The following is a 13,799-nucleotide window of genomic DNA, read 5'->3' on the forward strand; positions in this document are numbered from 1 at the left end:
AGCAGGATTGTGTAAGTTCAGGTCCCTGAGTGCAGCTTTCTCAGGCAGGCTCCTTCAGGCTCCTGATGCAGCTTCCATCCCCCTCAGACTTGATATCAAGACCCTTTGGCTCGTTTGGGCACTGATTGTGCAAGTTGACCCGGGGGGGAGAGACATTGTGGGTGTATGAAACCCCTTTGTTGTCATGCGGTTGAAAGGGGTCTGCTCCTGTGGACCCCGTGCCAGGATCAACTCCACGCTGGAGCCAGGACCCAGGCTGGCGCTTGGATCTCTTGGGTATTGCACTTCTTAAGGGTCTGGTACCAAGACGGGATCTCACCAGAGCTCTCTGTCCTCCCCAGATTCTTCTTGGTCTCTTTGAAGTCAGCCATGATCAAAGGCTGCCGGGAGCCACCGTATCCCAGCATCCTCACTGATGCCACAATGGAGAAGCTGGCGCTGGCTAAGTTTGTGGCCCAAGAGTCCAAGTGCGAGGTGAGGTGGGAGTGACAAGCACTTTTTAAATCTAATCTTCACTGGATGTTCCCGTTTGGGTCCCTACGTAACAGTGCACGGGCTCTTGGGAGGGGCTCCCAGTGGGTCGCTGGTCTACAGTGTCCTCTGCCCACACCGATTACCCCGTGCATGTGGGCAGGCTTATCTTCCCTGCTGAATTGTCAGTCTTCCTCACCCACTGCGCCATGCTGCTCACCCAGAGGCGATGGCTGGGTTCGTAGTGGATGAAGCACATCTTCTGTTTCTCACACTCACCTTAGAAGCCAGGTCTGAGGTTTAATTGCCAGTAGGTGCTTGGCGATGCCTAAGCTGGCAGGTGCCCTATACAGGGAGGTGCAGTGATGTCTGTGCCATGCAGTCCCTATCAGGAGGACTCAGCTTGCTGCACAGGCTTCCTTTATGAAGGCCCTTGAGGTTGCATTTTCTGCAGTGCTGGCTCCCCGTACCCAGCTGTTAGGCCTGAAAGGCTGGTAACGTTGTGGTCTGTCTGTCTGTCTGTCAAAGGCTTCTGAAGTGGTCGTGCGCTTCTATGGCCTTGTACACTGGGAGGACCCCATGGACGAAGCTCTGGGACCAGCTCCTAGCAATTACACTTCTGCTGAGAACTCGGTCACAAAGGAGGGCATCCTGCATTACAAAGCCGGGACCTCGTACCTGGGCAAGGAGCAGTGGAAGACCTGCTTTGTGGTGCTCAGGTAGGACGTGGGACTGCATTTCCATAGGCGCTCTAACTTGCATCTGAGATGTGAGGGTGGCAGAGAAGGCATTAGGTCAGGGGGGATGTAGACACCTCAGCAAAGTTAGGTAGGAGGAGACCAGAAACTCCTTGAGCATCTTGAACCCTTGCTGAGATCAGCAAGCTGCCACCCTAGTGCGATGGCTTCCATAAGGTGCACGGCTAGCTGTTATCCAAGGCAGGTCTTGTCAGCCAAGATACTGTTCCCAGGCTCTCTGAGGGTCAAAGAGCCTGGATGGGATGTTAGTTGGAGCCTACTGTTTTCTTCACAAGTAAAGCAGGGTGTCCTCACAGAGGAAGCTGGACCTGGGCCTCGAGTCCAGTCCTCTGTTAGGCACCTCATTGCAGCCAGAGGTGGGATTGCAGTGTTGGCATACCCACGCCAGCTAGCTTGGGTACTGGTAGCAGAAAAAATATGGTGCCAAAGGCTTCAGCTCACCCAGAACCCTGAGTAGGTGCCTGGGCTTGTAGCTCAAACTGCAGTGCAAGCTGGTGCGTGTTGACTGCCATTGGTATCTGAGCTAGCCAGATTAAACCTTGCTCTGGCACGTACTTTGAAGTCGCTTATGGAACTATAAACCTTACATCTGTCTGTGCTGTGGCTTGTTCCACGCTAGCAACAGAGATCCACTGCTTTGAGGGGCGCAGGAGCTATATTCATAGATTTCATAGACATCAGGGCTGGAAGGGACCTCGGAAGATCATTGAGTCCAGCCCCCCGCGCAAAGGGCAGGAAGTCAGCTGGGGTCATAGGATCAAATCAGCTGCTGGCCAAGGCAAGGGGGAGATTATGCTGCTGTTCAGGTTGCACAGATTGATTTACGTAGCCCATGTCTTGTCTTTCCAATCAGCAGCAATGGCATCTTGTACCAGTACCCAGACCGCACCGAAGTTACGCCTCTGCTCTCTGTGACCATGGGGTAAGTGGGCATTAGCTGCAGTGCAGAACAGTGACCCTGTTCATCTCACCCCTGACATACCTGCTCTGGACAGTCGATAGCGTCACTCAGTCTCCACAGTGCTCACCCGCGGAGTAGGCTTAGTGTCTCGTCTACAGGTGGTTTTACCCTATGTTTTAGCTGATCTGGGGAGCCTGCTCTGAGATCACTCAAAGTGTGCGTCCGCTGAGGGTAATCCGTGCCTAGCAGCAGTCAGGATATTAGCAGCAATGCCAGAGGGGCAGAGATCGGCCTCGTCTCCAAAGCAGACAGCTGGTCACAATTGCAGCACTGCAGCAGTTTTATTTCCATCTCAAAATCAAATAATTCAGGCAAGAGACTGGACGATGGCACTCGGTGCTGTATCTGACTCCGCCACTGGCCCCCTGGGTGACCTTGAGCAAGGCACTTACCGTGTCAGTCTGTTTCCCCACCTGTAAAACATGGACTCTTGGGTGAAGCTGCTGGCCCCTGTACACACATGGGGCCCTGTGAATTAGTGGGCGTCTGGCTTGAGACGCTCACTTCTCAGAGCGCTGAGATCCTCCGAGTGACAAATGAGGCCTGGTCTATCGGCTGCCTGCTCTCAGCGGGTGGGGGTGGGAGCTACCCCGCTGGCTGGCTAGTAGGGATCTGGGGCTGTTATCCCAGCTTTTACTCGGGGCTTTTGGGCCAGTCCTGGCAGGAGCACCGGGTCCTGCTGACTACAAAGCATGCGATTGCGATGGGTTTGTCAATGGGCAGTTTCACACGCATGAGACTGTGGTGCACAACCGGGTGCAGCAGACTGCCCCATGCCCAAGCCACCTGCCAGCCACAGGCCATTCCCAGCAGGGGTCTTGCCGTGGAGTTGGGCTCCCGGCGCTCTCACAGGGAGAACATCCCCGAGCTTGGACCCTGCAGTGCAACCGCGCCCCCCCTCTGCCCCCACAGCCTTGAGCGGGGCTGTGTGATGCATCTCGCCTCGTCTCTGCTCCCCGGCACGTGGGGACAGACCCCGGCCCGACAGTAACTAGGTTTCTGAACTCCAGCGATTCGAGCCCACCCCTCTGCTCTGTTGCCCGCCAGGGGGGAGCAGTGTGGTGGGTGCCGACGGTCGAACACCACGGAGCGACCCCACTCCTTCCAGGTGATCCTGACCGACCGCCCGTCCCTGGAGCTGAGTGCCGAGAACGAGGAGGAGATGGCAGACTGGATGCAGTACTTCTGCCAGGCTGTCTCCAAAGGGGTGAGCTGCTGCCCTGGCACACTCCAGGCCCCCCGCTGCAGAGTGGGGGCACTTTCCATCGTGCCTGGCTAGGGTCAGCTCTCCCCAGGCTGGTGCAAACCTGCCAGCCGGCAGCCCCTGTTGGCTGGTACTCCGTGGAGGAGCTGGCATCCAGCATTGCCCTCTTTTCTGTCTGTCTTACGCCCATGCTTCCTGCAGCTCCACATCCCAGCTCTCCACACCCCTGTCCAGCCCACTGGCTACAGGTTTCCTGGGACCCCCATCATTCAGGACTCTGGGGTCTCTGGTGTGGGGTAGTGGTGTCCTTGGCAGTCCTTGGTGCAGGGTTGTTTTGGTCCTGGGCAGCAGGCTTGGGGAGTGGCTGTGGCTGGTGGTTTGTAGCCTCTTAGAAGTGTGCTGTGCCCACACCCTGAGAGGTGGAGCCCTTCACCGTGGGCCTCCTTGCATTTTGAAGGATGTCCTGTATGTGCTGCTTTGTCGTGGACACTCAGTGCTGACAGACAGCCCAGCAGCCAGGGCAATGGGGGTCCATGCCAGGAAGGAGACTACACTCCGGGGTGGGCATGGTGCCCTTAAGTTGTGGCATATCTTGGGCCAAGACTTTGCAGCAAGGCAAAGCTTGGAAGCACACCTCACTGTTTAGACCCGCGCAGAGTCCCCTCATCCTTGGCTCTGAATGCGACAGGCCTTCTAGGGTCTCCATGACTGAACAAAAGGGATGCTTGGACAGCAGCTATTGAGGTCTGTTCAGGTGAAACGAGGAGGCAACACCTCCAGCCCGGCCAGGGTGGAGCTGCAGGGGGGGGACTAGCAGCTGGGTCCTGAGGCCAGGCTAAGACCCTCCGCTGGAGCGGATCAGCAGGAGCTCCCTGATGCCAGTGGAGAAGCTCTGCCTCCCTCCAGCCCTGGGTCTGGCCCTAGGAGCTGTTTTTGGTTTTTGACCCATCTCAACTGCCGCACAGAGCAGCATGTGGAGAAGCCCCCGGATGTCCGTGGGAAGCCTCACATAGAAGTCGAGGGGGAAGCTCGTAGAGTGGTGCTGCTAAGGGTTGCCCTCTCCCCCGTCAGGTTATCCCGCAGGGGGTGGTGCCCGCGCCCTGCATCCCTTGCTGCCTCGTGATAGCGGATGAGAAGGTCTTCACCTGCCACGAAGACTGCCAGACGAGCTTCTTCCGCTCGCTCGGCACCGTGGAGCTGACGGACGTCGCTGCCATCTCCACGGAGGCGGGCAAGGAGTACTGTATTATAGTGAGTGTGGGGCATGTCCGTGCAGCAGCGCAGGGCCTGACGGATGCTGGGGGGGCTGGCTCCCTGAATAACCACCACCTTTCCATTGGCGTTTAGGAGTTTGCTAAGGACCGCGAGCAGTTCCTGCCCCCCTGGGTCCTGTACTTCAGTTGCACTACAGAGCTGGAGAGGTTCCTCTCGGCACTGAGCACCGTTTGGAAAAGCATCTACCAGGTGAGCGGAGGCGAGGCAGTGCTGGCCGCATTAGTTTGCAGCTTGTGGGTGAGCTGTGTGCTCCTGCTTCCCCCACCACACAGTGGGGCTGAACTGAAGGAGGGAGCAGTGGGAGGGCAGCCTGTCTGGCTTTCTAGAGGCAGCTGTAGGCCAGCCTCTCGGCACGTGCGTGTCAGTAGAGCAGAACGGCAGGGGTGGCCAGGTTGGGGTCCCTGTGGTGTGGAAGAGAAGAGAGGGCTGCAAGCAGAGTTTCTGCTAGGCTTCTGCTCCCCCCATGCACTGGGAAGTCGGACTGAGTTAGCTAACACGGCGGCATCCCCAGTTGTTTGTCCCTGAAACCAGTCCCGATGGCCAGTCTCAAGGAAGGAGGAGCAGAAGAAGGGGCAGTGGTGGCCAGCACACCCCTATCCCCTCCCAGGGCCACTAGTGCCAGCGACTCGGACAGAGTCTGCAGTGCTGTGCGCGTTCCCCAGCTCAGCTTTCTGGCCCCCAAGTGTCCCGGGGCCCCTTTAACCTGGGATGGCTCCAAGCACAGTGTCACGAGCAGCCCTGTGACCTTCCCCCCCTTTGCTCCAGATCGATTTGCTGCACAAGGCCATCCAGGAGGCCTCTGTCAAGAAGAAATGTGAGGACGCCCTGAGCCTGATCCACAGCGCCTGGCAGCGCAGCGACAGCCTGTGCCGCGGGCGGGCCTCGCGGGACCCCTGGTGTTAACCCGGCGTGGCGGGACACGCAGGAGGGAGGACGCTGCCGCGGGGGAGAGAGCACCCCAGGCTGTCGCAAGCACATGCAACCTGCCGGCCGCTCTGTCACCTGGGAGCAGCGGGCTGGGCTGCCCCCACCGGACTCCACGCGCCCAGACCCCTGAGCCTCTGCAGCCAGCAGCCTCCCCGGGACACCCGGTGCCCAGGGACCTGCAGGCTCGAGGCAGCTGCTTCAGAGGCGGCCGGATGGCATTTCTGGCTCCTGCTCTCAACACGTGCACCGCAGAGGAAAGCCAGAGAGCTGGGCAGGCACGCCTCCCAGAGCAACCGAGTTTACATTCTTCTGAGCACGGCTGCGGGGCACTCGGCACGTCGCTGTCCGTCGGCGCAGTCCGGTACTCGGCCTCTGCGATCGCAGCATGGGAGCTTGCACTCGCTGTCCAACCGAAGCCTTCGGACTGCACCACGGTACCTCGCTTCTCCGCTGCATCGCAGGGATCTGCCGGCACCGCGCCCCGACGCTGGGGTGCTTCGTCTACACCGCCCACGACCCGTGGCAGCTGCAGGGAGATCTTTCCTCACGGGGTCTCGTGGCCGGGTCTGTGCTATCCTCCATCACCCAGCCAAGTTACTCTTACTGGAATAATAACCTACTATTAACACGGGTGGACGGGGCGGGAGGGGGTGGGTCTGAGCAGCGGGTTGCTCAGGACGGGCAGATGCACCCTTGGGCCGTGGGCCCAAGTGCCTGGACTGACTAGTTGTTCATTTTAGAACACGTTAGGCTGTAACTGGTGAGACTGGAACACTAACTAGCTCCCGTGCATGTTTGCTCCTCGCTAATACAATCGCAGAATTACGCGCCGCTTCACCCCCACGGGGGTGTCTGCGGCAGGCAGCTCCCACGCGCGCACGCGGCTCCCTGCCCACCCTCCAGCGCCTGCCGCCACTTGCTGGGCGCTCTGCCTGCAACTGCTCTTCCTCTCGCTCTTTGCTCTTCATAGATCTCTGCCCAGGGCACGCACCTCTGACTGCATCGCAGCCTTAAAACGCCACAGGGTGGAAGGCAGAGGCTCTTCCTCAGCCAGTCTCGCTGCTTTGGCTTTTTGGTTGTGGCCGGGGGTCTAAACTGGTGCCAAAAAAGCAAAGGTTGGGAGAAGTTGGACCATAATGTCCTGGTGGATGTAACCTGGAACCGTGAGCAGCATCAGATGCGGTCCGTCCGCATGCTCTGACTTGCCAAACACCTGGTGCTGGAGTTGTCAGGAGAGCTCACAAACAGGGACGGATGAAACACGGGGGCAAATCCAGGCACCCCGAAGGGTGGGAGGTAGGCAAGTGGGGGCTGAGGTTTTCCAAGCGTGTTGTGGGGGTTTAGACACTGCCTTCCATTACTGGGAATGGCAAGTGTGTCTAAATCCCCTGGATTGCTTTGCAGGTCTCAGCCAGAGAGAGGTGGCTAAAGGACTGGGGAAGCTGGGGGTGGGGGTGGCTTTACCTATTAACCCTTTGTGTGTGCAGAAGGAAGTCCATAGGAACTGGGGCCATGTCACGTACCCTCTGCAGAGAGTGTTCTGGGGTTTTGCTTGAGGTTTTTTGTTTCTTTTTTTTAAAGAAAAAATAATAATTTAGAGATCTTCTAATGTAATATATGTTCACGGGGCCTTTTTCCAGGAGGTGACCTATGTGACTGAATGTATGTGTATATACATCCCCCCAAATAAACACCCATTGGTAACTCGGAGTCTGCCCGTGTCACTCCTGGCCCCTGACTTGCGTTTGCTACAAGCTGGGTTTCCTCCAGGGCTTATCCTGGCCCTTTGCTCTGCAGCCGGATGCTCCCCTAACCTGGATGCAGCTGATCGCTGAAGGGAGCTTCATGCTGCTATCACTCTTCACCTCCGGGAAAGGGAACAAACCACACTGGTGTGGGACTGGGACCTTCATCTATCCCAGTCTGGCTGCCTCTGCACTGGTACTGGATTGCCACGGTAGTTAATTGATGTTAATTAGCTATCCAGTAACAAAGCTCATGATGGGACAGATCACTTTGTATGCTAACCACAGCCCAGGTCATGGAATCGCAGACACTGAGGGCTGGAAGGGACCTCGGGAGGTCACATCTAGTGCAACCCCTGCTCCAAGCAGGATCAGCCCCAACTACATCATCCCAGCCAAGGCTTTGTGTAGTCAGGTCCTAAAAACCTCCAAGGTGCCTAATTCCCTTTAAGGATCCGAGCCCCGGTCTCATGAGCCCTGCCCTGTGTGGGGAGAGACGGGCAGGGAGAGGTGCCTTCAGTGGGGCTGTAGCGACCAAGGGCAAGGAGGAGAAGGGGAATTGGCCCGGGCCTGCAGCCTCCTGTCTGGTTCGCGCTGGTGGAGGACTTTCCCCTCCCCACGTTCCTGGAGTGCAGCGAGGGGACCGCTGCCCCGGGCACCGCCTGCTGCCAGAGTTAACGTTTAAACCGTGCTTTCGCCACCGCACCTTGGCTCATGCGCCTGGCCCAAAGTCAAGGGGGAGTGCCGCATCCCTGCTCTCAGCGTAACCCTTTCTCTCCTGATCGGTGCCAGGGGGTGCTGAGAAATGAGGGGGCACTCTGGGGAGGAAAGGCCGGAAGGAAATCCTGCAGCTGATTTCTGGGTCAGGATCCTCAGCCAACCCTCGGCACTGAGCTGGCCCCGGGCATCTGCCTGCTCTGTGAGCATGCCAGGGCTTTGCAGGGCAGGGTGTCTCTGGGAGGGAGAAACCAAACCTGAACTGAAATCAGTGGGGTTAGGTATGGGAGGAGGATGCCCCTGCCAGCCAGGACCTGACAAATAATTTAAACCCTTCTACTCTTTATGGCTTGCTGGCACGGCCTGTGAAACAGCCAAGTCTCCGAGACCAGGCTGCGCGCCCAGCAGCTGGCCCGGGACTGCCCGGGAGATCTGCGTTCCCGTGCTGGCTTCTGCTGAGGCACCTTTCTTCCTCCCCCTGCGCCGCTGGCTCCCTGGCGGCAGAACAGGAGCATTCGAGGGAAGTTTTACTCTCTCGAGCAATGGCAAGATGGACCAAGGGTCTGTGCTGAGCATGCAGCGTGCAACGCACTGACAGCCAACAGGCATGGGAATGAAACGTGGCAGTCCATCGCACTGATCCGTGATGCATGGAGGTGATCTGCCCTTCCCTTGAATGTCCTGCTGTCCCTGGAGAGAAAAGAAGGTGCCTGAGCAGAAAGTCAGTTTGACGATTAAGGTTTGACCTAGCACTGGCCAACACACCCAAGCCTCGTCTTCCTGACCAGGCCAGAAGGCTTTTGGGCACAGTGCTAACTGCAGTGACCGTGCTATCGGCACGCTGGGCCGTAGGGATGGTGGAGACAAGGGGCACTTGTACACGTCACGGGGTTTAACACCGCAATGAAGGGCGCAGGCAGTGGAGCTAGCACCGGCCCCTGTTCTGGGTATATGCATCAACTTGCAAAGATTAAGTGCTCAGTACAGTGTCAATAAGCAGAGGAAAGTAGACTGAAGGCTGGTAGCCAAGGCCACCCATAACGGGCCAGGCCTGCGCGGATAATTGTTGTGTGGACAGCACTGATAGCGGTTCAAGGTAACAGCTGCAGTTACCTTGAGGCTTCAACTAGTGATGAGAAGAGAGTTAAGGCTATGAAACACCTCTTCCTATTCACCCAACATGCTAGGGCAGAAATGCCGAATATTTGTGGTCAGCTTTGACTCTGCTCGAGGGGTCTGTGCCAAGCCACAGAAGTGCGGCTGAAGCAGGAGCCCACAAAAGCCCGTTTCTCAGTGACCTCAGTGTCATGTTTGCCAAGGTTTAATTCACCCGATCAGCAAGGGAAAGAAAGCAATTCACATGCCAGCTAAACCAGATCAAAATGAAGAAGCAAAAGGCCTGGAAGAAGACGCTCTCATTGAAGGCCTTAAAATCAATAAGCCAAAGGTACCGTACTTCAGCTGGAAAATGTTGACCCATCATAACAGTGATATAACTCAATGGATTGGACGTAGTTTTTGCTATAAGAGATGTTTGTGTTAAGCTGTCATAGATAAATTGTGGAAACAAAGCCGCCTTGTCAGTGAAGACCACGAACCAAGGTGGAAAGAAACCAGGCTGGTGGCGAGCAGCCGTCCACGAGGGTGGGGGAAGGAGATGAGCAAGGCTCCCTTCCAGGACGTAACGCCCCAGGACACACACATCCCAGCTCACCGAGACCTGGGTCAGTTCACTTCCCAAAGTTTCAGTGAAATAAACTGGAATAAACTGAATCGGGGAAGACTGGAACAAGCCACCTACAAATGCAGGGTACGGGCCAAAGGGGAACCTGGAAAGCTCCACAAATGAAAGGCAGCTGGCTGGACATAGCAATATAGGTACTGGAATAAGGGGTTATTTTTGTGCTGTTGGGGTGTGACAATAAAAGTTCAGGCTGTTGACCTGCCTCTTGTCTCGTTTCTGACCTGGGCTGTGATTAAGGGAAGTGTACCTGTACCTCAGTTCTGCGTCCAAGCTTGCAGAAGAGATCCTGGCTGTAGACAGGCTGTATAGTCTTGTCTCTCCAGAGGCCGAATTGTCCTGAGTTTTCAGCAATGACAGTGGTGACGTATCCAGGCCAGAGGAGCCATGTTTACTGGTGGGTGGATGCCCTCTTCCTGCTGTTGATGAGAGGAGTTAAAGTGTAAGTGGGGCAGGGAGGGGAGGGCTGTCTGTGCTGCATTGATAGGAGGTTGCAGGGCATAGCATCTATATTCTCAGCTTGTCACGGGTTTCCAGGAAACCAGTGATCCCTGCAGCCGGCTCCAGCCCAGAGGCCTGGCTAATAGCAGGCTAAGCAGCAGCTGTGCAGAAAAGGGCCTGGAGGTGACAGGGGACAAGAAGCTGGACAGGAGCCAGCAGTGTGCCCTTGGTGCCAAGAAGGGTAACAGCATCCGGGGCTGCATTGGTGACAGCATTGCCAGCAGACGGAGGGCAGTGATTCTTCCCTCTATTCAGCACCGGGGAGGCCACATCTGGAGTCCTGTGTCCAGCTGTGCCCCCTGCTGCAGAAAGGATGTGGATGCACTGGAGAGAGTCCAGCGGAGGGCAATGAAATTGTTGTGGGGCTGGGGGACAGGCCTGGTGAGGAGAGGCTGAGGGAAATGGGCTGATTTAGTCTGCAGAAGAGAAGACCGAGGGGGATTTGATAAACTCCCTGCAGGGGGGCTGTAAAGAGGATGGAGCTGGGCTCTTCTCAGTGGGGGCAGATGACAGGACAAGGAGCAATGGGCTCAAGTTGCAGCAAGGGAGGTTGAGGTTAAATATTAGGAAAAACTCTCTCACTAGAAGGGTGGTAAAACACTGGAACAGGTTACCTAGGGAGGTGGTGCAGTCTCCATCCCTGGAGGTGTTTAAGACCCAGCTAGACAAAGCCTTGGCTGGGATGATCTAGTCGGGGCTGGTCCTGCTTGGAGCAGGGGTTGGACTAGATGTGACCTCCTAGATCCCTTCCCACCCCCATTTTCTATCATTGCATGATCAGGTCTCATGACCCCTGCAATGCTTTTGTTCTCTGTTGTTTGTGCGTTCGAGCGCGTTCTGCACTGCAGCCCCGGGAGGGTGGCGTTATACATTAACCTCAGCAGCAGGCAGGGGAAATTAGCTTTAAAAGCAGCTCCTGGTTGAAAAAAAACCCATGGCTTTCCAGGGATGCCCTGATGTGGGCTTGACCACAGTGATAACCATCGATAGGTCTTACTCTGCTCACCCCGTGGGCGAGCTGCACTGATGGCTGTATGTGCTAACCTACTTTCCACCAACACGTGCGAGGGCCTCACACCTGGAGGTGGCAGGGTGGGTCCTGAATGAGTCCCCTGGGTGCTCCCGTGATCCCTACAGCAGCACTAGAAGCCAGTCTGCTCAGGGTGCCTGGATCGGAAACAACAGGTCAAATCCTCCTGGCTTTATTCAAACACAGATCGAGTCCCAGGGGACTTTTCCCTGCAGTGAAAGGGAACAGGCCCTTGGAAATGTGGCCTAGTACTGCTAGACTGCAGCTCTGTGACCACGGGAAGGACATGAGGACAGCGTGATCTCCAATGCGTGCTGGTATGTCCTTGTGCGGCAGTGGCGACCGTGCCCAGCCCCTCACCAGAGTGCCCGGAGACCAGGCCCTGTTCACTGCTTCTGATTTCACAGGTGTTACCCTGTCTGATCTTGGCCAGGGGGCTTTACTATTGCCCTCATGGGCTTGCTCCGTGCTCTGAGCAGCACATACGGGCAAGGTGCAAGGATGATAAGCAGTGAAATGCTCAGCAATGGGGCTCTATAAATACCTGTGACGCAGGCAGTGAGGAGGGGATCTAGGGTGAGCGGGACTCGGTGCCCGACAGACATGCTACAAATCCACACCAGCTGCAACCCATTTCCCTTTGAGTCCTTGCCCAGCACGCTGACTCATGGGCTGTTTACTTGCTCTGCGCCTGGTCCTGCCCCGTGCCCTGCTGTCCTTTGACACAGTACAGCCTTTGCCCTGCTCGGCTCAGGGGCGGGGGGCATCGGGCTGGCAGGGAGGGGGGCAAGGATGGACTTGCTCCTTGGCACAGCCCAGGTTGGCTCACGGCAGTGGCAGCAGCCCCCAGCCCCACCGGCAGCAGACAGCATGGCTAGAGCTTGGCTAGCAGCTGCTGGCCACGCGTGGGAAAAGCCTCTGGCTGCCCCGCTCCACGTGCTACACCCGGTGCCTGCAAAAGGGCAGCTCCGCAGCACATGCTGGCCCTGTGCTGGCTCAAGAAACACAGCCCTAAATAGAAAGCCCAGCCTGGGCTGAGTTCCCGATTGCTCGGGTACGTTACCAGGGCGGAGCGAGAGGGAGAGCCGGCGCTGGAATGCTAATAAACAATGCTGCCCACGGCCCCAGGACCTCTGCAACCTGCCCCGGGCCCTGCAGTCCTTAGGGAGACGGGGACCACCTGCAGAGTAGGTGGGAAGATCAACTTGGCACTGGGCTGGACTAGCCTCTTTCAGGGCCCCAAATGGGCGAGGAGAGCCAGAAATCAGCCTCACCTTTAAAGAGCTTTGCAATTGGTCTTGTATTGTTGTCGTTGCCAAGCTTGGGCACAAATGCAATGAGTTGGGCAGCCTCAGCTGCAGGGCAGGCAGCTTGGGTCTGGGGGAGAAGCAGATCGGCACCGTCTCCTGTAACAGGGAGTTGCATCGGTGCTCTGTAGCTTGTTTTTCTCCCAAGATGGGTGCAAAGTCCTCAGCCGGTTGGCCTCCCTCTGCATCAGGGCACACCTTGTGATAGGAGGTGCTAGGGTCAGTGTGCTGTTCCCCCCCAGCCTCAGCTGCAGTGCCCTTGTTCCCTGCCAAGGGAGCTCCATTTCCTCGGCACAGCGGGGGCTGGTGAGCTGGAAGCCCCTGTGCAGTGCTGGGCATGATGGGTCCCACTCGGGTCTGGGGGACAAGCAAATAAACGGCCTCTGTGTTGGCACCAGCCGAGATCAGCAAACCCCTGGTCAGCTGCAGTCACCTGCTTTTCACTGGGGCCCCCAGCCCGGCCCTGGTGATGGGCTGGATTGGGACCCCTCCCCTCCGTGCCCCTGGGCCAGGGGCTGCTAGGTCTCTGCCCTGGGGCTCCGCAAGCCTGGCTGGGGGGGTGAACAGCTGGGACATGGGACTGGGGACCAGGAGGGGATGAAGCAGGGGCTGCCAGCAGGGGCATGAAGATGGGGGAGCCAAGGACCAGGAGGATTGCCAACTCTCATGACTTTTGGGGCTGTCCTTAAAGTCTATGCTTTGGGAATATGAAAAACCTTAGCTCTTCCTTTTATCTATAAATATATATAAAAGGAAGAGCTAAGGTTTTCACATTCCCAAAGCATAGACTAAGAACACCAGAAATCATGAGAGTTGGCAACACAGAAAGCAGGGGCTGCTGCGGGCTGGGCCAGGGGCCACAGGAGCTGGGACGGGCAGGGTGCGGGGCTGGGGGCCAGGGGCCACAAAGGGTGCAGCAGGGGCTGGTGTGTGCGGGGCTAGGGACCAGGACGGGGTGCAGCAGGGGTTGGTATATGCAGGGTGCAGAGCTGGGGACCAGGAGGGGAGAAGTAGGGGCTGGTATATGCAGGGTGCAGAGCTGGGGACTACAGGGAGTGCAGCAGGGGCTGGTGCGGGGCTGGGGGCCAGGCGCCACACGGGGTGCAGCGGGGGGCTGGGAGCCGGGGACTACGGGGGTGCAGCAGGGGCTGGTGCGGGGCTG

General features: G+C 57.5%; 1 protein-coding gene and 1 long non-coding RNA gene across 9 annotated transcripts in view; one reads left to right on the forward strand and one right to left on the reverse strand.

Annotated features, from left to right (window-relative positions):
* PLEKHM2 (pleckstrin homology and RUN domain containing M2) overlaps positions 1 to 7,331 on the forward strand; it is a 32,279-nt gene extending 24,948 nt beyond the window's left edge. For 4 of the 8 annotated variants that reach the window (XM_025203602.1, XM_025203604.1, XM_025203605.1 and 1 more), the window contains 7 exons: positions 342 to 474; positions 1,000 to 1,190; positions 2,083 to 2,151; positions 3,238 to 3,397; positions 4,466 to 4,645; positions 4,742 to 4,858; positions 5,435 to 7,331. In XM_025203602.1, the coding sequence (XP_025059387.1) occupies positions 342 to 474; positions 1,000 to 1,190; positions 2,083 to 2,151; positions 3,238 to 3,397; positions 4,466 to 4,645; positions 4,742 to 4,858; positions 5,435 to 5,572 (988 nt within the window). In that variant the 3' untranslated portion in view covers positions 5,573 to 7,331. Of the gene's footprint in view, positions 1 to 341; positions 475 to 999; positions 1,191 to 2,082; positions 2,152 to 3,200; positions 3,398 to 4,465; positions 4,646 to 4,741; positions 4,859 to 5,434 lie in introns of those variants that run through there. The other 4 variants (XM_025203603.1, XM_025203606.1, XR_003093958.1 and 1 more) reach the window with 3 other exon arrangements.
* Positions 7,332 to 8,373: 1,042 nt separating this feature from the next.
* The window catches only part of LOC112550244, a 6,355-nt gene continuing 929 nt past the window's right edge, over positions 8,374 to 13,799 (reverse strand). Inside the window, exons 2-4 of the long non-coding RNA XR_003093967.1 lie at positions 12,605 to 12,994; positions 10,056 to 10,218; positions 8,374 to 9,579 (exon numbers count right to left, since the gene is read on the reverse strand). This is a non-coding gene — a long non-coding RNA (uncharacterized LOC112550244). The remainder of the gene's footprint in view (positions 9,580 to 10,055; positions 10,219 to 12,604; positions 12,995 to 13,799) is intronic.

Source organism: Alligator sinensis, unplaced genomic scaffold, assembly GCF_000455745.1.
Source record: "Alligator sinensis unplaced genomic scaffold, ASM45574v1 scaffold512_1, whole genome shotgun sequence".
In the NCBI taxonomy this organism is placed as follows: domain Eukaryota; kingdom Metazoa; phylum Chordata; order Crocodylia; family Alligatoridae; genus Alligator; species Alligator sinensis.